Source organism: Cantharellus anzutake, assembly GCF_015039405.1.
Source record: "Cantharellus anzutake strain C23 chromosome Unknown EI90scaffold_6, whole genome shotgun sequence".
In the NCBI taxonomy this organism is placed as follows: Eukaryota; Fungi; Basidiomycota; class Agaricomycetes; order Cantharellales; family Hydnaceae; genus Cantharellus; species Cantharellus anzutake.
Genome location: NW_024066956.1, coordinates 421,109 through 442,443, shown reverse-complemented (window position 1 = coordinate 442,443; position 21,335 = coordinate 421,109). Strand labels below are relative to the sequence as shown.

Below are 21,335 nucleotides of genomic sequence, written 5' to 3'. Positions count from 1 at the left end.
CGATCAATCGTGCAGGCGCGCATACTGTGGCCGGGCCAGTTTGTACTGTGCACAAAATATGCGAATATCAGTATTGCGTGCGCATGGCCGGTCGCGTCGGCCGTGTAATAATTGTTGGACAGGCTGGGGTCCTCATGGCTTACTAGCAGAATTCAGCATACTAGTAGGTACATCGATATATAGGGCCTGAAAAAAAGAAAAAGAAATAAACTTCGGGTCTAATCATGTATGCGCGCAGCTGTGGCATAGACAGCCCATGGGTGCCGTTCATTCCTAGGGCAAAAATGTACAGCTGAAAGTCTAAAGCTTTGCATGCAATGAGTGACCGATCATGGGGGAGTCGAAGTTGGGATGCAGGCCAAGGATCGAGTAGTTACGCAAATAAATCAAAGCTCATACCGAATTCTTCTTGTCGTACGTGTTTCCGAATCCTGGATAGATATTGTGACCCACGTACATCGCAATGACTTCAGGTTGCGGCTAGGTGAGCTGCCAGTTGATTTCCCTTGGAGTGAAAGGTGCGGTACTGTGGTACTGTTCATTACCATGTAGAATGCAATCACTTGTGTCAATGGCGAAAGGTGTCATCGGACGCTGGGCGTTCCGCTTATCGCGGCAACGATAAAAGGATGTAGTAATTGACTAATTTCATTGATGTCGGAATGCATGTCGGAAGCATGTTCGAATAATGTGAAGAGGGAAAATGAAAGAGAGATAAGAGAAGCCGGTTCGACTGTTTGGTTCTAAGACAATACTGGGACGAGTTGGGAAATGAACATTTGGAAACTCGAGGAGCTATGGTACGATTTAACTCACAAGATAGGTTCAAACATGTGTCGAATTGGGGCAAACGTTCTCAGACCAGGGTTCTGACGATCATTGACCCATTTCCTCCCTCACCCCACCCCAGCCTGAACAACCTCCAATCGAAGAAAGCAGCACCCTCTGGTCAGCTGGTTGTAGGTACAACATTCTCCTTCGCTGCCAAACCCCGAACCAGGTGTAACAAGACTCGTTCTTCGACTGCCAACTCTTTCATTTGCCTCTCGACGCTCTGCAGTTGGTTTCTGACGCGCTCGCGCGTCTCCTGAGCACGCTTGCACACTTCGCTCACTACGATCTGATTTTTGGAGACAGTGGCAGTTGTGGAGGCGCCAGTAGATGCGGGGGATCGCGCGGCGCGGGGCTTCGCTCGGGCACGGGGCGCCGGGCGAGATTTGCGTTTGGATGGTCTTGGAGGCTGGGATGCCGTTACGGGCGAAGGAACAGATGGAACAGGTATTTCTGGGCTTTCAGGAGGTGTGGGTGTGATTCCATCGTTGCTACCAAATTGAGCAATGAAACGTTCGAGTACGTCCAGGTCGAAATCTGGCACCGTAGGCTCACTTGCGTCAGCGGCTTCGTCTAGCATGTCCTGGCATGATGCTGTGTCCAAAAGAGAGGGATCGATCATTGAGTCAGGGACAGTAAGATTTGACAGAATCGAAGGGAGATCATGGCCATTGTCTGAAATAGATGGGCTGAGGGACGAGGATGGTGTTGGGAGGAAGGAAGGAGAGGATGAAGATGCTTCATTTGTCCCACCAAAAGCATCAACCTGGGAGAGGTTCGTCGTGGAGCTCGCCTCTGCCGGGTCCGTCAATGAAGGCAGCTCACCAACTGGGGGTGATAGATGAATTGAAAGCGTGTCAGTGTTGCTTGTACCCTGGCAGACCTGGCTGATGCATTGTCCAACAACTTCTTCAACAGCAGGGAGGTCCAATGGAGACTCCGTCAACAGTAAATGTGGAGTGACGCCAGACGAGTTGCCGGGGAGGTCGGGTAACTGCTCCAGATCGATTGCCATGAACTCCACCTGCCGTTGAAGCATTTTTCGGAGGCCTCGATGAATAGCATTTGCCACCCTTGAGAGCCTAACCTGGTCGTTAGCATCCTCTCCCCAACCCGCCAGAGCATCTAATTGAATCTCGGCTTGGCGCGCTGTCTCTGCCTTGAAGACAACATGCTTCACAGCCTGTTTGATGTCCTCAAGGAGAACTGCTCGGCGGTTTCCGTACCATTTCTGTATGTAGCCTTTTGGAGCTTGCCCTGGAGCAAACGGGAAAGGAATGTCCCACGCAGATGCCCCGGCAGGTATGCGACGAGCTTTCCAGGTTATGGAGAAAGGGGGATTTGTCGTAATCTTCCATGAGGGGATCAGATCAGCCAGAAGATGGATGTACGCCCGTACGGTGGTGATACAAGATGGGTCTGTCATGAATTTTGCCAAAACTTGACCTTCATAAGAAGATGTATCCGCCGGGGTTGGAGGTCTGTACTCCACTCGAGGGCGCTTCACTGGGGGAGGCGCAAATTGTCGCTGGGTTGAATAGACACCGGTGTGACAAGTTCCAGGTCGCAGTGCGGTAAGAGGGATAGGGGAAGCGCTGGGAGCTTTCGACATCACTGCGGATGGCATCGAGTCCACCTGTTGGCCTCTTCCACGCTTACGCAGGCTCGTTTTCCAACTGGAAACATCTGGTGTACCGCTAATTGAGGCAGAAATTGAGGATGGAGAGAATTTATGTTCAGCACGGTTCGTGAGGGACACAGGAAGTGCAATAGTCCCCACATTTTTAACACTGCGCGTCAGAACAGTTCCCTGGACTGTCTTAACATCTGAGCTCGTTGGCAAAGCCAATGTAGAGTGGAAGGCCGGAGCTATTCCCCCCGCAAGGGACTTACCGCCAGCGGCATCACCTGGAGAAAAAGAGCCATGGCTGCCACTCTGATTGGGAGCGTCACCATGCTCGGAAGCATCACTTCCATCGAACAACGGGTCATAGTCACTGCAACTGTCGGCCTCGTTGAGCGTGGTCATCGTGATTGTGAGGAGTCAAAAAAGTGTGCTCAAATGATCATGTGCTAATAAGGAATCCACACGTGATCATTCCCTATCATTGGTTAGTCGACTTCGAGCACCGCTCGCTTGTCGTATGAACTCCCTTCCTTGATGCCCCTCGCGTTCCCGGCCCCTGCACTCTTTTGGAGAGAGTCAGATAATGCGGAGGAAGAGGTCTACAGCCCCAGTCCAGCTCCGCCTGTGTCCCCAACTCTGGTAATTGATCCTGCCATTTTGAACGCCTATGACGAAACGCACGGTGCCGAGCAATATTCGTACCTTCCGAACAGCCGACAAGCTGTTACCAATGGTGTAGGTGTCGAGTTGTGTTGTGTTGTGTTAGAGTTTACTCGCGGATTCACATTATTTGTATTCCGACGCGTGCAGAATTTCGATCCTTCTTCAACCGAAGCACCCGACAATTACTTTCCCGAAAACTCAAATTATCATCCCGAATCCCTTCAACCACATCACCTGGATATCTATCACCGTGACGGCCCTCAAGGGCCTCCACCCGAACCTATTTTTGAGCCTGAAGAACCACCATTTGAAGACCCCCCCCGTCCACCACCCCCAAAGCGGCCAAAACGCGTTAAACGTCCCAAAAGAGAGCTTGAATGTGGTTTCTGTCAAGGAGATGACGAACGAAATAAGTTCGGAAAGCCCGAGTCAATGCTGAGCTGTGCCAAGTGTGGACGAAGTGGTGAGTGCAGGCGCCTGGAAGCAGCAGCGTATGTCATGAATGTCTTGTTAGGACACCCTACATGCGTTGACATCAAGCCTCATTCCGCAAGGATTGCGAGGGATTATCCATGGACCTGTATGGAATGTAAACCGTGCGAGATCTGTCAACAGAAAGGCGACGATGTAGGGAGCTTCTTTTGCTGCTTTCTCCGAAGCATTGACCGTTTCCGCAGACCAAACTATTGTTCTGTGACAATTGCGATCGGGGTGGGGGCTTATTTATCCCTCAAAACGTGTTCCTGCTTTCTCACATGTTTACAGGCTGGCACTATGACTGCCTCGATCCACCTTTCGACAACACTCCAGAGGGTGATTGGAACTGTCCCTTGTGTCCACCGATAGTACTGTCGGAGTATTCCGAGTCTTCACGCTCTGGAGGGTCACCAGAGGCCGAAGCCGACGAAGAGGCGCTTGAAGAGGAGCCCACCGATGAAACCCTCTCCATTGCAACCCCAGCAAGACGCCGAGGACGAATAACCAAGGCGAGACCTAGAAAAGCCAAGTTCTCTTTGAGGAGGAGTAAATCGTCTAGGAGCGTCAGAAAACCCCGTCCGAAGTTCAATGGCACATTAGTCCACTCCACCCGCGGTGAGAAGCTCACACTCAAGCTTCGACTGCAAATCAGAGAAGAGCAAGTGCCTTCCTCGCCCTTTGAGTCATTTCTGAAAGAAGAGGACCTTGATACGTCCAAAACTTCAATCACCAACGATGACAAAAACAAGTTCGAGAGAAGTCGCATTGCTGCTGAGGTGAGCGAGGAAAAGATCTTTGGTTACTATTCTGTCTCCTCAGCATTCCGCCTTTCAGTTAAGACTCGCACCTCCCCCTCTCCCTTTGCCTTTCGATACACCTTTAGGACCTGCGCACAATTCCATACGCCCCCTCCGTTCCCTTACTCAACTTCTTGTCCCCTCCACACCTCGACTCGAACAAACTGGTAGCCCAGTCCCTGGACCCTCTACCCCTCTTCCGTCTACCCCGGGTGGAATTTCATTGGAACCGCCGCCGCTTCGCATTCGAATATTGCGGTTTGGAAAATTCGATATTGATACTTGGTACGATGCGCCCTTCCCAGAAGAATACAATAATATTCCCGAAGGTCGACTTTGGATGTGTGAGTTCTGCTTGAAGTACATGAAGAGCGCTTTTGGGTTTGTTCGACACTTGGTACGCTTTCTCTACTTCATTAGCTGACAAGGCTCAAATGCAACCTTCAGAGGAAATGTAAGGCAAGGCATCCTCCGGGTGATGAAATATACAGAGATGGAAACATATCTGTTTTCGAAGTTGACGGACGGAAAAATAAGGTATGCATTAAATGTGGTACTCATGGTGTGCCAATGGACTGGCGAGTTTCAGATCTACTGCCAGAATCTATGCCTGCTCTCAAAAATGTTCCTTGACCACAAGAGTCTCTTCTACGATGTGGAGCCATTTCTGTTCTACGTCATGACTGAGGCGGATGACGGAGGTACCCGTTTTGTTGGTTACTTCAGCAAGGAGAAGCGGAGTCCAAAGGATTATAATGTGAGCTGTATCATGACTCTTCCAGTCCGGCAAAGGAAAGGTTGGGGCAACCTGTTAATTGACTTCAGTGAGTTTGTATCACATTGTGATGCCGCCCGCCGTGAGCTGATCTAGGGACTTAACACAGGCTTCCTGTTGTCGAAAAAAGAAGGGCGTGCCGGTTCCCCAGAGAAACCACTCTCCGCTCTGGGAGCGTTGAGCTACCGCAACTATTGGACCCTCGCGATCATGAGATACCTCCAAAATGCTCCTGATCATGTCACCATCGACAGTGAGTGTAGGAAGCGTGACGTGGGACAAGCTCTTATGTGTTCTGCAATCAGGCATAAGTATAGCCACAGCGATCAAACCAGAAGACGTTCTAGCCACTTTGCAAGACCGGCACATGATCCACATCTCAGATCGCAATTCAACTCCGACACCAAAGACTCCATTTTCTAGACATCGTAGACCACGTCCTTTGACCTTACCTCGCCGCAATTCACACCGAAAGACAGCCACAAAGGAAGAGGTTGTCACGGACTCTCGAATCCCGAATTCGTACAATATCCGGTGGGACAGAGACACAGTACGCGGGTACCTTGAGAAGTGGAATGCCAAAGGTTACCTCACCCTGAAGCCGGAGAATCTTAAGTGGACGCCGTACCTCCTATCTAGAGCCGCGAAATTCGACGTTCCCATTCAACCACTACAACCTATGTCAGGGGTCTCAAATCTCAAACCTTCCTCACCCGCCACAGCCTCACTTCCAGGAGATGAGTCGCTGTCTGCAGTCGAGCAAGCCAAAGATCCTAATCTCACACCCGAGGCAGGACCATCGCGTTTCAATGCTGCCCGTTCACCCAAGCCCGCATCTGCAGACATCCACGGCGAGGAGGAAGATGACGATTTCAGGGAGATAGAGGAGACACCATCTCGCGGACTCAGGATACGTTCTCATCCACAGCAACGACTTCTACGCTCAATAAAGTTGCGGCATTCCTCACTGCGCTCAGCTTCTCTTCCTGGGGAACCTCGGCGCCGCACGCGAAGCCAAGGAATGTTGAGGGAGGAGGGACCTGGTGGCACACCAATTCGCAATGGAAGAGGAAGGAGACGCTCAAGAGAAGCGTCCATCGAATCAGTGGTTAAAATGCAAACTCCGCCGCGCAAACGACGGCGCATCCAGACTTCCCCAGAGTCATCCATTCTTTCTTCCCCACCAACCAGGCATGGCAGTCCCCCACTGAGTGACGGAGAAAATAAACCCTCTCATCAACGCAAGCGCCCGAGCCACCGTCTTGGCAGAACCACCGCGAAGCTATTCACCAACGAGAACGGCCACTTTGAAGAGCTCAGTTTCACGCCGATGAATGGAAAGAGGACTTCTTTGCGATTAAACGGGGCCTCAAAAAATCCTCCGTTCACACCATTACTGGACGATCCCGAAGCCGCTCTACGACGGCACCACAAGCATCGCGGGAAAAATCCATCTGATGACCTTTCGCCCAACAACACAGAACTCGCTCCAAAACGAACGAACGGTGAAGACCATGATCAATATGAACATTCCAGCGCAGGTGAGACCTCGCCTGGGGCCCTACTTACAAATGGCCACCGTGCCAATGTCAAGATGGACAACGACAACTCTGATGCTGATGGGGAGGGTGAGGAGGAGATGGACACCATTCGCTTTGACCTAGGCGATGAAGATGCGGAAGGCGAAGACGACATCGATGCAGAGGGGGAGCCAGAGTAGAGACATTCGCACTTCAACACGTAACTTATTCCTTCTATGATTTCTTTGTTTCTCTGGTTTTAATACTGTTGTTTACGCTGCTCATATACATCATACTGTATAATTCACGGGTGATATTTCATCTCTTGTGTGAGATGACACGGTATTTTGTGATTGGAAATTACAATATGAGAAACCAAGGCACCGTCGGAGAAAGGGCCAAAAAAAAAAACAGGCTACAAGCCTCCAGACCTAGGCTGGGCAAAGAAAATAGGACCTCCACTGCGCTTTACAAACCGTGATTCAGGCGACGTGGGATAGAGCTACGCTTGTGGCGTGCGAGGTATTCACGCTTAGGCTCCTTCGTGCCACATCCGTCATGAGGATCAACAGACGTCGTGTTGGCTTGGGTCCCATTGTGATGATGATGATGGTGGTGATGGTGGTGGTGATGAGAAGAGGACGGAGTAGGCGTATGCATAGAATGGGAAGATTGCGATTTGCTTGAGGTCGGAGTAACCGCAGGCGTAGGGGTGAAGGAAGGAGTGGGCGTAGCGGATGATGGATTATGCATGCTGTGGGTCGCCGGCGAGCTTACCGGGGTGGAGGTCAAGGGGCTTGAGCGGCCGCTGGAAGGGACGGGCGTGGTGGATGTCGCATTCTGCGCGTTGACGAGTGCCGGTGGGCTCATCGAAGTGGATGAGGTGGAGGAAGAAGTGTGGGAAGATGCAGAAGATTTCATGGGGCTGGAGCTGCTGCTGGAAGGTGAGGATGGAATGGTACATCCTGGAGCGCGAGCCTCAGGATCGGCAGGATCTGGTCCATCCGTGGGGAGGACGCAGCCGGGAAGGAAGGGAAGAACATCAGCATCGACCCGCTCATACGATAAGGGATCCGAGCGAGGATAACATTGATTGAGCTCGTCATCAGGGAGAAGCCTTCCTTCGTCATTGAGAACAGAGCAGTCCTCGATCACTCCTGACATGTTCGTGCACTGTTGGACGACACGAGTGAGAACGGAACTGTCCCAGCCGTTCATGAAGTCTCCGTGTAGCCCAAAACCTACAGGCCAATCACTTTAGTGATCGTCATATGGACCTAGAAGATAACTTACCCGAACGATCACCGTTCGATAACAAGGGGCGACCACCTTGATTTAATTTGTAGAAACTATGAGTGTCAAAGTAAATCTCGAAGAAAATTGAGATGAGATGTATTGGATGGGAACTATTGCAGTGGCCATTGTCCATTCCATCAGGATATGCCATGTGGGATTTGTGGTCGGGGCTGTCTACGTTGACGTTGTCCCAGCAAGAAGGCATGAATACTTGGGCCCGAAGACCATCAGGGCAATCATTGGTGGAAGGGAAGCCGGGGGTTTGAGGGTGTGCATGATTGTAATCGATACTACACTAGTTGGTAAGTATAACTAACAGGGCTAAATTATGCTCGACACGCACCATAACCACGAAATTCCCCGGGATTCAAGAGTGCCCATGTCCCTGCGGACGTTGGGATCCCCCGCCACCATACGAAGACCATCAGGGAACCCAGCGAGCGTCTCGTTTGCTCCGGAACGCTGCAAATAATACCTTTACATGTATCATGAAGACGTCAAGTCAGGCACAGTCAGGGATACCGTCATTTGAGATTAACTCACACAAGCATTCCACCATGATTCACGGGAGAATACGTCATGTTGGGCCATTCCCAGTACTAGAACAAGCTCTAGCCCATCGTCTTAGATAGGAACAGAAGAATAAATTCACCAACTGTGGGATCCAGTAGGCAGACAGGTCGTCTTTCACTTTGCATGTGGTACAATTGGAGCCGCGCATGTCCTTAAAATCCGAGGAGAGCCCAATATCTGAATGGCACCATTAAATTCGCGATCGGTCTTTTTCTTCACCGAAATACGCACTGCTACCGCCCATGATGGTATGGGAATGGCTGCTAGGTTTCCCCGGACTGACAATAGCGTCGTACCTCCCATTAAGGATTGGTTTGGCACAAGGCATTCGGAAGAACGCGTTCGCACCAGCAGCGAGAAGTAAAAGAGCAGAAGAGACAGGACGAAGCATGACGGATGTTTAAAAGAATGAATGTGCGTCGGGCAACAAGGTATTTTTTGGGGAAGAGGTTCTCCATGCAGCACGGCCCTTTATGCGTTTGCGTCCAGCCGTGTCAAACCCGATCGAATATCAACAATTGATGGCACTCGATCGGAAGATGTCGGTCAGACGTTACCAGAGTGAATGCGAAGTCACAACAACGCTTTGCCACGTTTGATGTCACCAACTACTCGCCCGATGATAGTTCCTGGAGCTAGGAACCCATTTTCACCACGCATTGAGAAAAGTAGTTCCATGATTATATCGTGTCTGCCATGAGGTTTTACCATTAAAAAAATGATTTTTCCCTAGATATTCATCAGAGGTACGTCCGCTTTTTGCACCCGAATCCCGTTTGATTCAGCTCGCTCTTCAATATTTTTGACCCATAATCTGTAAATCCCATATTTTTGGCTTTGGACACCTATGTAGATACGGAATTGGAATCTTTGCAAGTGTATACACGATAAGAATCTTGTTCTATATATGTATTCGACGGCCTCCAGTTTAGAAGGCTGTGGTGGCACTTTGTGAATGACGTGATTAAAGCCGATTCCTCTCAGTTCTCACCAAGCCGGAGGTGATGGTCTATAAAATGACACCATAGTCGACATAATCCTGCGGTGGTGCAGGATATTTCATGATTTTATCATGGATCTACTTTCCTCAGCGTGCATGGTTTCGACTAAATTATCGAGAGCAATCGCAGTATCCCAGACCCACGGACTTCTGCCCAAAGTGATAGGTAATATCGGAAAGTGATGCAACCACTGAAGTGATCAAAGGAGAATCATCCAAACAGTAAAGGAAAAGAAAACAGAGCTCAGCTCAGTCTGAGCGTCATACAAAGCTCAAAGGCGACATAAACTGGCCATACTTGACAACGACCAATGCAAGAAATGACGCCGAACCCGCCGAACCCGCGCACGATGGCCTTTCAAAGATCGGTCATTTTATTCCCACAGCCGGAATCGATCGACATGCATGCATCACTTCGGTCACATATTTAGTTCTCGCCCCGTCCGCTATGGCAACGCTTCACAATATCTTAGCAATTTTCCTGGTTTACATTTTCGTTTCCCAGGGCCAGGATATTCCACAAGGCGGCACCTGTAATCCAAGTGCAAACCGCGTAGATCCTGCAACTCACCGCTGGGTGTCCGACTGCAACAGCAAAACATTTTGTGACGGAGAGCTATGCCAGCTCAAGGGCTGCCGTACTCATGAACTTGATAGCAGATACGACCAGGGCGATGTACTTATCCCGCCGCTCTGTCCACAAGGCCAGTTTTGCCCTGACGCCGAAAGCCACTGTCAGCCGGTCCGTGGCGCTGGAAACCATTGTGAGCTCAACCGTGATGGTATGCGATTTTGGAAATCGTCCCGTTGCTCCCTCCATCTTCCCTCCCAACAGATCAATGCATATCCCCTCCAAACTGGCAGCAGTCTCAAAGCAGTATGAACAATGGCGGCGCTATATGTCTCAATTTCCAATGCATGTGAGGCAATAATCAAGGTTTTCTCCTCACCCCCGATCGAACGGCCCACTAGGTTTGCGAATGTTTCTCTCGGTCAACCCTGCGTCATGGACACCACGTTATACCTGGCCCTCTCCTCGACGGGTCGTCAGCTGTCAAATACCATTTATAGGGATAACTGTATGGCCCCTGGGCTCTACTGCGATCTCAAGTCTTCTACGTGTGCATTTGCAAAGTTGGTCGGAGCTAGTTGTGCAAGAGATATCGAGTGTAGATCTGTATGGTGATGTCGTTGATCTAAGGGACATCACTGATTGATCTTCATATGCCGAAGTACAACTGTGGACTACGAGGACTCTGCGAAGTACCGCCGGGGAGTCCTGTAGAGCTTAGTCCTCTGACGGTGTGTACCAATAATTAGGATCCTAAAAGATGAAGTCTGGCCGACTGCAGCGTCTTCGTCGCCGTAGTATAGTGTTATTTTGACGCTTCTATTCTTGGGAATCGTATCGGTCATCGTGTCCCTATATTTCATCCATTCCCGTCAACGAATCAAACGCCAAAAGGAATTCAAAAAGTACTTCAGGGAACAAACTTCGTGAGTTCTCCAGTTTATATCACCATCGCACCTCCTACAGCCGGATTATTATGTTAGGTTTCGTGATTCCATCATTTCGTTGCATTCAGCTGCTCGCTTCCGACGAACGCGCCCCTCTAGCCAACCATCACCACCCGAGCATGTCCCTTTAGTTTCCGTTGCAGAAAATCGGCAACGACTCGGTGCTCCCCCAGCGATTCGGGTCCAGCCGTCTAGTAACAGTGGATCATCTTATACTCCCACCCTTCATTAGAACAATTCACGAAAGCAATAAAATATGTATTTTGTTCGTCTCCGGACACGGCGCTGCATTTCTCTTTCATATGTACGTCGTCACTCTTGCATTTTGAAGATAGTTGTGGCGACGCCATAAGGTAAGATGGCAGACAGTGACCGATAATCCAGTCAACTCAAATAGGTTAACCCTGAATACATATGCACTATGGCATCCAGTCCCCGAACGTACCCTTACTGAGTTGACGTCACCACTAACCCAGTCCCCACGCAACTGGTGAACGCCACCTGTCGCGTCAATTCTAAATGGCCGCTACCCTTTATTTTTGAGTGCTTGGGTCTAATATAATCATTTATCGTTTAAAAAGAACCAAAATATAACTCATAAGATGCGCATGATGTGATATGGTGGCGGGGGGCAGCCAATGCCGTACGAGTACGGGATCACTATAAAAGTAATACTTAAGTCATTGCAAAGCACGATGAACTTTTCTTGTCTGGTTGTTGAGGATCGTGCATTATTTGATTGTTCAAGAGCGAGGACCCACAAATACAATGTACACAAACTTTGGAAAGTCGGTAGGTAGTTGGACCGGTAGTGTGAGACGAAGGGCTGGAATCATCCTGAAGATGTATAATCCATGACTCAGCACGACATCTGGCTATGAGCCTTTTCAGAATGCTCGCAAAGTGTGACGGAAGTATGGTAATTCGGTAAAACCACTGCAGGCGAAAATCGGAGCGCTCAGGTTCCTGGCCAAATACCTGGCTCCTAGTGGGTTTATTGGAGCTGCAGGGTAATCTGGGGGTAACCACCAAGTATTCGACTTGATATTCATGCATCTTACCTCTACAATACCGGTTCCCCATCACAGCACTACAAGTGTTGTGGTCGACATATTGCACTAGTATACATCACACACATATCGAAAGATGCGATGTCATCCTACCGAGCACGAAACGATGCACCGTTGGACCCAATTGATCCCATAGTAAGTTATCAAATTATCAAGGTCACCGGTTAAAGTCATTGGACAACGACACGGCTAACAGAACTATGTGACAACGTTTGCTAGGAGACAAGTGGATGCCAGTTGAATTGATGGGAGTCCCTAAGGAGCGAAAAAAAAATGAATCGTGGTGAGCCAACTATCACATTAATGCAGATAACCCAAGGCGCAATGACAGAATCAGTGAAAAATGTATTCGTATCACGTTGGGATGCCAGTATGCAAGGCGTTTGCACACTTTGTAATGACATCCACCCTCAAACGCAACTTACTTGCAAATCATCATGGAAAGCCAAAAAAAAAAATGACACATTGCTCACATCGCATTCATAACGAAACAACACCATGTCCAAGAATATTCGAGGAAATGATTCGTGTCATCGTGGGTGAAAGGGATGAAGAATGAAGAGAAGTTTTCTACTGAATTCTAGTCTGAATTGGCCTTATATGGTCCCACAGCGGACCTTGCCGAATTCCGAAAAGGTGTTTGCCCCTTGCTCTGACACAAGACATACCAGTCCAACTAGCGTGAATGTGATGTAAGGGTTCCGAGATGAGGGGGACTCCACTCGGCCATGCGGCTATGTCGGGCTCCCCGAGCCTTTTGACTCATTGAAGGCAACGGCATCTGCACTGTCCCCTCTGCGCAGGACGATAGAGCTTCACACCAGGACACGATCGGTCGTGTAAGATAAGGATATTAGGCTATGACTTGAGAGCAGGTGGCAACTAGAACGGGAGTCCTTGACGAGGTACACATTAGAGTCACTGTTAGAACCGAGGCATGACTTACCTATCATAAACACCGAGGTCTGCATGTGAATCTGTGCAGAGTGTTAGCTGGATCTGTGGGTCTCAGTAGGGAACTCACGAAACAACACTCTTAAATCTTCTGCCACTTTGCGCCTTGACAATGATTGGGGAATCTCTTCCAATGGACCTTGATGTCAACGGTAGGCATGGTTCATTGGGGTCATTAAGGCATCCTTCCTTCTGGTATAATGGTTAAAATCGAAGCCCTGGGCCTTGTGGGATTTTAGGCAGAACAAGGATGGGACTGATCAGGGACTCGAAGCTTGGGGTACCGTTCTATTGCTTCCCGAGGGCATGCCTGGAGGATCTCCGCTGTTTTATGCAGGTGTTGTTGGTGTGCGAATGCACTTCCCTTCTTCTCTGACATATCGTGTTCACAGAAGATGCAGGAGGTTCTCTTTCTGTCCGAGTGTATGGTAATTACGGGCCATGCATTATGACCACGTTTCGAAGTGTGGACGTTCATTTGGGGGGATCTGGTTTCGGTGACGCCGTGCTTCTCGAAGATGGTGTAGTCGCAATAATCCGTATGGCGACTCTGGAACTTCCGCGTCTTCGGATAAATGTACATCCAGCCGTCTCCATCACATCGGCTGCGTCGTTGTCGGCAGAAACATCTGGAAGACCAAACCTCCGCAAATCATCTCAGTGCTGACTGTTTGCTTCCAGACCTTCGGCCACTGGAAATACAGTGGTTTCGCTTTCTATGGGCGTCCTGTTCGCCGGTACCATATCAGAGGCAACGGTGGCTCGCCTTGTGGCCAAATGGCAGTCAGAAAAGCACCAACGAATGCTCCAATTACTGAGGCATCTGCTGGAATGCATGGAACAGTGACACCGACCAAAGTGACGACCAATGGGGACAGCGCTGAACTTCAGCAGCGGTATGTCAGGACAGGGATGGGCGTTACTGCTCCAGGCAGTTTCTTTACACGAAAGGCAACAGCGCCATTTGCTACGTTGTCTTCACTGAATGACAACTTGAACAGCGAATAAAACGGATGAATCGCCTGGTTGATCATCACCCTCGCTGAGTGCTAATATGCAATGCATCGATTGGAATCGATCACACAGAGACCTTCATCGGGTAAGTTGCCAACTACGTTCCCTAAGAAACAGACATTGCCCCGACAAATCGCACCTATAGTGACAATGACGGGTGTAGTCCTGAACAGTTCCTATGAGACAGTTTTGCTCACGCGGGTTACGGGGCACCACTCTCTAGCTGGAATGATTCGCGAACGGAGCCTTGTTTTGCAGTTGACTAAGCCCTTCATGAGGAAGTTCATTAGAAGCATTTCTTCCGGTACATAACGGAGTTGCTGCGGGGAGCGTCAAACTGTCAAGCCCGGAGGGAGACGTGCCCGAATGTATTTCCGAAGCGTGGGATGCTCGTAGACAAAGGAGCTGCGATTAACGATTGGAAGCTACGAACAAGTGCTTATGGACCGTGATTTTGAATGTTGACAGATGGGACGGAGCACAGCAAGCCAGCAAACTCCCTAGTCCGTCGCCGTTTGGCAGTGATTCTGGTCTTTCCTGCAGTTCGTGGTTCCGATCATGCATCGAGCTGTAGCCCGTTTCATCAAACCCAGAGTTTGGATCACTTGCGCTAGAAAGTTGCTCTAATTCCAAAATGGTTATAACAGAGTAGCCGGCCGCCTCTTGCTAGCCAAGTCGCACGGGAGTGCAATGTGGAGTGCATTGGGAGTGGTGTCTCGAGCCTGATGACGTATCAACTTTGCTCCCAGTGTTTGGTCGGGGGGAATTCGCACACGAGCAAACCAGGGCTCATTACACGGCGTACGCATTCCAGGTCTCAGTACCTTATGGTGGGTTCAGCGACTTGAAAAGCGGGCCTAAGGTCCCGTGCGATCTCTGCTGTACCATTAGGTCCAAAAATTCCCGTTCACGCGTTCTTTTTATTTCCCGTTATCGTACCCCCCAAGGCTCGGTAAGTAGTATTTGGGTTGCCACAAGGGATGAAGTCAAGGAGTCTATTCGAGTTGTTGCAGATCGCCGCACTGCCTTGCAAACGTAACGCCGATGGAACAGGCGCCGCTCTGACGTCGAAGACAGTAGAGTGATCGGAATAACGGATCCCGACGGGGATGCCTGCCCCCCCTAAAACGGAGCAATACATACAATGAACTGGGAAATGCCACGCCTTGCCCGCAATGCTCCCTCGATCAGACAGCTTGTGAAGCTACTTCTCGCCTCTAACTGAAGGTATTTTGTGCTCTTGGTCCTCATCTTAGGAAACATCACTGTTCGCCAATGATTGTTCTGACAAGGCTTTCCACGAATTAAAAAATGACGTTTAATTCCTTTCAATGAGGAATCAAGACAATAAATTCAGAGGGTACTGCGGATGAAGATGGCTTGCGTACTCTGGTGACGCACAGCCAACCTGAAGCAACTTTTGAAGACGTCGACAATGAGTCAACGGGTCATCGGGGTACAAGGATGGGCCGCGGAATTGCTGGGGAGAGTTGCGCACAAGTAGATATGACCAATTCAACCCTGTAAGGTCCTTCGCCATGCTTGTAATGCCAATAACTGAGCTGGACCGGACGTATGAAAGGTCGGCCAGAGCTTGGATAACAAACGGCAAGTAACCTTTAACTCCTGTTGTTACCACACCGCAAAGCCATACCACAATGTACATACGCGCGAACGTATGGTGCATCACGTTTCCCATTCCTCCCACATGAGATCCGACTCGTTCCACGTTTGATCGGACAAGGCTGAAGTTTCCACGATCTCAATCAACTCATCAGATAAACCGAAATCATCGTCCTTCCCTCCTCTTCTCGCAACTAGGGTCGGTCCATCCCCTTTAGCCAATTTCTGAAGAAGGCGTACCTCCTTCCCTTCTATTAATTGTATTAGTCGACCAGTGGGGATGTGCCTCACTTCAATATCCGTGTGGCCGACGAGAAGTACGTGGGGCCCGCGAGCAACGAAAGAGTGTATGGGAGTCTCCCACCGAACAAAACCGTTCTTTCGTGTTGGGCTGCCATGCTTGGTGATGTAACATCCGAAAGCTATGAAAGAAATCAGCTGACAAAGCTGCAGGGGAACGAAGACGGCTTGCTTTCGTAAATGAGCATAAGTTCTACTTCGCTCGATTGGACCAACCCCAACACTCGGGAGTCGAGACAGCGGTCTCGAAGCATCTGTCTCGTTGTGGGGCTAGAGTCCTGTATAGGGGCACTCCAGTCGGGGATGACTTGGAGTTCGGGAGGGCGTATCCTGCATGGAACCCATTAGAGAGTAATATCTGCACGTTAAATACATACTGTGCTGGCTCAATAATGATGATCCCTCACTCGTAGCAATCGCCAAGGTTTTCCGGAGCATTGCCACACTGTAAGCGTCCTTTGGGACATAGAACTGCTGCAGGGATTGACAGATGAGTCACAGTCACGAGAATCCGGTAGTTCTTCCGTACAGAACCATATGGACGAAACGTGGAGACCGTGTCACCATCGTTCGGTCTCCGCGTGGCCTCTCCCTCACGCGGCCCTGGAACAGCTTCAAGAGCCTGCATTGTGTAGTGTCTGAACCCTTTCGCTGCGTAGACGACTGGAGACTATAAGATCTTCGGGTCAGAAAACTGAGAAGATACCTACCCAACGTCCGTCCAGACATCTCCCCTGCACCAAAGAAAGTGACATTAACGTCCCGATCAGTCAATCGTTCCATTGAATTGGCGAACGATTCTTGTGAAAACGTTCCTCCTATCAAGCCAGTCAGGATGTGGAGATTGTAAGATTGCAATGTTGAGCCATGCAGGAGAACAAGTATCCCAAACTTCGAAAGAGTTGTCATCGAAGTGACGCCTGAGAGTGGGAGAATCTTCTTGAAGGCTGAAATTCTTCAACTTTCAGACTATCTGAACAATTTGGATTCGACTCACGAGGGTTTGATCTCTGTTCTGAAGCATAAATGCCTTGTCCTGTAGCAACAATCAAGTGGCTTCGTCCGCTATGAACTAAGAAGAATGAGTCCTGAACTCAGAAAGACACTGACAGGTTCGCGCACCGAACGTTGCAGCACTCGTGATGCGTCCAGTGAAAGTTGCTTTGCTGTTAGACGGTACCTTGATGGTTGGTGACCGAAACGTGTTATCATCAATCGTCGTAGGGGCAAACCACTAAGTTTGGCGATGACGTGAGATCAAGGGACTGGAAGAGGCAATACTGATAACCCCAAAGCCTACCTTGTTCCCATCCTGATGCGCCTTCCGCACTCCGAGGGCATTGAAAATCGTTTCATACCATTGTATCCTTGAAGTCTCTGAATGGGTATAAAATGTGTACCTTCTTTGTACGTCGCATTTGTGAAATACGGTGAAAGGATAGACTGCTTTTGAGGGTGAACTGCTGAAAATCCGCAATGATGAGCCTCCTCCCTCCTCTTTACGGCTCTCCGGAGGATCTGCGAACTTTCCCAACCCCATACAATCTAAAGGCAATGGCTACGCTCCGTTTAAGTGCATGATCATCGACTACATAATTTAGGTGGGGTTCTCACGCGGCTGACAAGGATGTGAGCAACTACACCATTCCTTGCTTCTTCAGAAGTGATAACGACTGAAATATTTATTAGGCCATCGGAGAACCAGAGGTTGCTGAATAACTCACAGTAATTGTCCAACAATGCAATGTGCACATCGCTCCACCCGCTCCCGCCACCCAATTCATATTCGCCTCTGCTTCGACGAGCCACTTTTCCGGCCTTAACGAGGTGCCGTTGATTGTCATACAGATCCATGTCAATGATTTCCCCCGGCGATAGACCAGGCTTTCGCAGAGGCTCCAAAGTTTAACTTTGGCATCGGCCACTGCTATACCAGGCTGGGTGCTCCTATCCACGATGGTGAGCCCTGAGCAAGCGACAATAACCGAAAACATACTTCACGAAATCTTGAAGTATGTTCAGGGTAAGAGGCATAGCATCCTGGTCAGGATGCTGGGCATCAGTCAGCTTCAGTATGTGCTCAAGCTGAAGCTGTACTCTGGTAGACGTGTGACAGGCCGTGAAATCAAGGATATCAAATCTCGTTTTCGTAATAATGGATTACTTAGCGCCTGTTGGATAAATGATGCGTAGGCTTTATTGGATTTAAGTTCGCGTCGGTGTCGGCTCTCAGAAATAGGATATTGCTAGCGTGCCTAAATGAGAGATTCGTCTTGATGTTTCCAAGCGAATACCTACTTTGATGTAGACCTCGTAGTCCTGCTGGAGGCTCAGAGCAGCATCTAGTTCGATATCCGCGATACTCGATACGAGGGGGTGCTGGTCTGCTTGGCGCATATACAGTGCTTTGAGGCAAATCCTATGGCGAGAGAGGATGTCCGTGATGTTCTGAAAGACTTCATTCCGAAACGTCCGCAGCTGCAACTCGGGGCCGATGATTGGAGGATCCGCCGACATCAATGGATCTATAAAAACCTGCTCCGTCAACCTGGCGAGCGAGGAAGCAAGGCATCCAAGCTTACCTCGGATACGATCTCGAGCTGGCATGAAAAGCATGTTCAGTGACGACCAAAAGCGGATGACCAGCGCAGCAATTCTCACATCTCTAACGTAATCTTTCTCGCTCTTTATGACTTCAAAAATGACGGATTGACGTTGAACTTCGTTTTTTGGCAAAGTATCGCGAAACTCGACAGATACCAGCCTGTGCCATTCACAGTCTGACTCGGGTAATGACCCTTCCTGGAACCTTTTGATGCCGTCTTGCAAAAATTCTTGCTCTCGCCTTCCGTGGCCTTGTCAGCACACACACAATTTCTGGAACCACGTACATACTCTTGTTCAGTAAGTCCGGGCGTCCGAGCTCTTCCTGGGGTAGGGGGGCCAGCCGAGGGTGCGGCTCCCGGTAGGCGTCTCAGGGTAAGAGGTGACTCTTCGGCTGTTAGCCGGGATGAGCCAGAAGATGTCCTGAGTCCGAGAGGAGGCCTGTTAAGGGCTCCCACTTGTCGATTACCCCCACTCCGCGAAGGTACGAGTACGTCCTCATCAGACGGCATTGAGGTAATGACCACAGGGAGTGGAGACATCACTTGAGGCTCTGGATCCAGTATTAGCTGTTGTTGTTGAGGGATAAAAGGCTCAGGGAACCGCCACTGGTTGACAGTTGGAGTAGCTTCTCGCGTCGGAGTTGTGGCTCTCGAGATAGCACGGACTAATTGTGGCGGCTGTACCTGTGACGACACATAGGCAGGCTCATATATATTGACATAGTCATCGTAATACTGGATTCCGGAAGGATTCTGCTGCGGAGGCAGTGGCATGGGTGGTAGAGGCTCGGCACTTCGTGTCCTTGTTAATGGGGCACGCGGACGGGGCGATGGGCTAAGGAAATTAGAACGCCCATCAGGGGGCGGAGAATGCCACACGCTGTGATCAAGCGCATCGTGCTGAAAGCAGCGGTGAGTTCACGAACCATGCTCCAACCCGCGAGACTCATGCAACACACCTGTGCGACACGGGCTGGGTTTTCTGTTTGCCTAGTGTCTCGATTGTCCTTACGCACGGTTCGCGACTTGAACGTATGCATAATATCGGGAGGAGTCAGAGGTTTCCGATGTGGCACACGTGACAAACAGTGTGATTCAATTCGATGACCAGTGTGTCATCCTCTTCACCAGCAACGTCAACCTGCCCCGTTACCTTAATTTGGCAACGGTATCGAGAATACATTGTCATCGTAGGATCTGGCTATGGTTGTTCCCAAAGTAGAAATGAAGGATGACAGTCTTTAATGCAAGAGAACCCGACATACTTAAACGTACCATCCTCTGGTCGCGCACGCGTGCTAGTGCGATGGCGAGAAAAATCCATAATCCATGATCGCCGCATCCACCAAGCATGGTTCGCAGGAACAGGAACAGGCGCGAATAAGCAGGGATGAGAAATGTGGCGGAATCTGCTCACTGCCAGGCGAAATAACCGCACAGACCCGTGTCGTACCCAACGCATCCACAACACTGGGGTCTATTCAACATATGCACAACATAGTGATATGGGTAATGGGAAGACCCTGATCTGTTGTCAAATCGGACTTCCGAACTCGAGTTTGGAAGCCATTCCAATGCATTTCCCAGACATGACGGCAGGAAGCAACGCGTAAAATAGCTCCCTCCATTGGGAGTGGGTTTCAATCATAAATGACATCGCTAAATCTCATTCCTTAGACTACGAAGGCAGTAGAAGCATACAAGGCTCGTTTTACGAGAGGCCGTAGCCCCGATAGGCGTGAATGGTGAAATAGCCAAGGTGTGAATTCGGTATGCCAGGAGTAGGAAGCCTCGCGGCTTCGTGAAAAGCGAATTCGCGGCGAAAGCACTGGATCTGACGCCACGTGAGATCGCAGTTCGGGCAGAACCGTTCAGATTGTATCCAATTCTTTCTCGACTCCAGCAAAAACCGCTTAGCATTCCTTTCCTCCTTCACAGCGTTCAAACGCTCCCCTGCCCACAATACCTAGACCAAGGGATAGCGATCTTCGACTCCTGAGTCTTCAGTAAGTTGACACTTTTCTTCGTGACCGCTGGCTTCACTCATCTGCTTTTTCATCGAGGTGGTCTTCTGTCCGTGGTATGCCGGTGTATTATCTCGTTCAGCCTATTGCTTATCGATCCTATATTCCCTTAGGAGAGCCCCCCTAGCACCTACTAAGAGAAAAGTGAAGCCAGCCGATTTTTCGCCCCCTTTGCCGGCTCGCCTTCAAAATCTCTGCAGTCAAATTTTCCCTTTACTTTATCCTCGTCCAGGGAGCGAGGGACCCCCCTTCTTCTGACACCTCTACTTGGAATCCCTTTGCCCGCCCGGTTTATCCGTGGCGGTCAGAATCGCATCTGTAAAAAGTAATAATATCCACCTGTGGCCAGCGCACTTTCCGGCACTGAAGTCCCATCACCACGTGGGATGTCTCAGCTCTCTGTGCTCCTTGCGACATCCCCTCGAGAATTTCCAGGCGTGTTGCTCAGTGAATCCTATGGGATATCCCGATATGTTTCAATTGGTAATGTGGACGCGAAAATCGCGCACGATGATCTCGGTGCCTCCAGCCTCCCCATACTTCCTCCCGAACATGAACAATTGAAGGGGACATTTGTGACTCCTGAAGTCTATATCTCAGGTCTTCCTCCTCTAGCACGAGGCCATCGTTCTGACCTCCTTTGCTCGCTCTTGTTGCAAGCCACAAT

At 49.9% G+C, this 21,335-nt stretch overlaps 7 protein-coding genes across 7 annotated transcripts; 3 read left to right on the top strand and 4 right to left on the bottom strand.

The window, feature by feature from the left end:
- Positions 1 to 793: 793 nt before the first annotated feature.
- Positions 794 to 2,909, bottom strand: EI90DRAFT_2263009 (uncharacterized protein). Its single transcript, XM_039052783.1, has one exon. The coding sequence runs from the start codon at positions 2,858 to 2,860 to the stop codon at positions 950 to 952; it is 1,911 nt and encodes a 636-aa protein (XP_038921236.1). The 5' UTR covers positions 2,861 to 2,909; the 3' UTR covers positions 794 to 949.
- A 12-nt stretch (positions 2,910 to 2,921) lies between these two features.
- Positions 2,922 to 7,003, top strand: EI90DRAFT_3037344 (uncharacterized protein). Its single transcript, XM_039058770.1, has 10 exons — positions 2,922 to 3,193; positions 3,269 to 3,584; positions 3,636 to 3,748; positions 3,799 to 3,832; positions 3,887 to 4,374; positions 4,433 to 4,792; positions 4,843 to 4,932; positions 4,985 to 5,219; positions 5,280 to 5,423; positions 5,476 to 7,003. Exons 1-10 carry the CDS (start codon positions 2,993 to 2,995, stop codon positions 6,888 to 6,890), a joined length of 3,396 nt encoding a protein of 1,131 aa, XP_038921235.1. The 5' UTR covers positions 2,922 to 2,992; the 3' UTR covers positions 6,891 to 7,003.
- A 31-nt stretch (positions 7,004 to 7,034) lies between these two features.
- EI90DRAFT_2990239 (uncharacterized protein) lies at positions 7,035 to 9,239 on the bottom strand. Its single transcript, XM_039056085.1, has 6 exons — positions 8,791 to 9,239; positions 8,639 to 8,736; positions 8,530 to 8,585; positions 8,330 to 8,461; positions 7,984 to 8,276; positions 7,035 to 7,931 (listed from the first exon to the last, which is right to left on the bottom strand). Exons 1-6 carry the CDS (start codon positions 8,948 to 8,950, stop codon positions 7,159 to 7,161), a joined length of 1,512 nt encoding a protein of 503 aa, XP_038921234.1. The 5' UTR covers positions 8,951 to 9,239; the 3' UTR covers positions 7,035 to 7,158.
- A 768-nt stretch (positions 9,240 to 10,007) lies between these two features.
- Positions 10,008 to 11,309, top strand: EI90DRAFT_2907111 (uncharacterized protein; the record flags this gene model as incomplete). The annotated part of the gene is made up of 6 exons (XM_039054274.1): positions 10,008 to 10,341; positions 10,395 to 10,479; positions 10,532 to 10,736; positions 10,793 to 10,861; positions 10,929 to 11,056; positions 11,114 to 11,309. The coding sequence occupies 6 exons, from the start codon at positions 10,008 to 10,010 to the stop codon at positions 11,307 to 11,309; spliced, it is 1,017 nt and encodes a 338-aa protein (XP_038921233.1).
- Positions 11,310 to 11,845: 536 nt separating this feature from the next.
- EI90DRAFT_3012622 (uncharacterized protein) lies at positions 11,846 to 14,090 on the top strand (the record flags this gene model as incomplete). Its single annotated transcript, XM_039056576.1, has 9 exons — positions 11,846 to 11,869; positions 12,166 to 12,282; positions 12,457 to 12,517; positions 12,760 to 12,783; positions 12,919 to 12,986; positions 13,318 to 13,447; positions 13,494 to 13,678; positions 13,783 to 13,997; positions 14,033 to 14,090. 9 exons carry the CDS (start codon positions 11,846 to 11,848, stop codon positions 14,088 to 14,090), a joined length of 882 nt encoding a protein of 293 aa, XP_038921232.1.
- A 1,024-nt stretch (positions 14,091 to 15,114) lies between these two features.
- EI90DRAFT_3037327 (uncharacterized protein) lies at positions 15,115 to 16,030 on the bottom strand. Its single transcript, XM_039058769.1, has one exon. The coding sequence runs from the start codon at positions 15,812 to 15,814 to the stop codon at positions 15,455 to 15,457; it is 360 nt and encodes a 119-aa protein (XP_038921231.1). The 5' UTR covers positions 15,815 to 16,030; the 3' UTR covers positions 15,115 to 15,454.
- On the bottom strand, positions 15,802 to 19,997 carry EI90DRAFT_3117436 (uncharacterized protein; the record flags this gene model as incomplete). Its single annotated transcript, XM_039062993.1, has 18 exons — positions 15,802 to 16,160; positions 16,416 to 16,512; positions 16,568 to 16,701; positions 16,749 to 16,985; positions 17,036 to 17,110; positions 17,161 to 17,272; positions 17,339 to 17,596; positions 17,653 to 17,711; positions 17,763 to 17,856; positions 17,919 to 17,985; positions 18,035 to 18,090; positions 18,153 to 18,284; positions 18,337 to 18,563; positions 18,621 to 18,883; positions 18,934 to 19,544; positions 19,604 to 19,669; positions 19,732 to 19,845; positions 19,920 to 19,997. The coding sequence occupies 18 exons, from the start codon at positions 19,995 to 19,997 to the stop codon at positions 15,802 to 15,804; spliced, it is 3,039 nt and encodes a 1,012-aa protein (XP_038921230.1).
- Between the last annotated feature and the right edge of the window lie 1,338 nt (positions 19,998 to 21,335).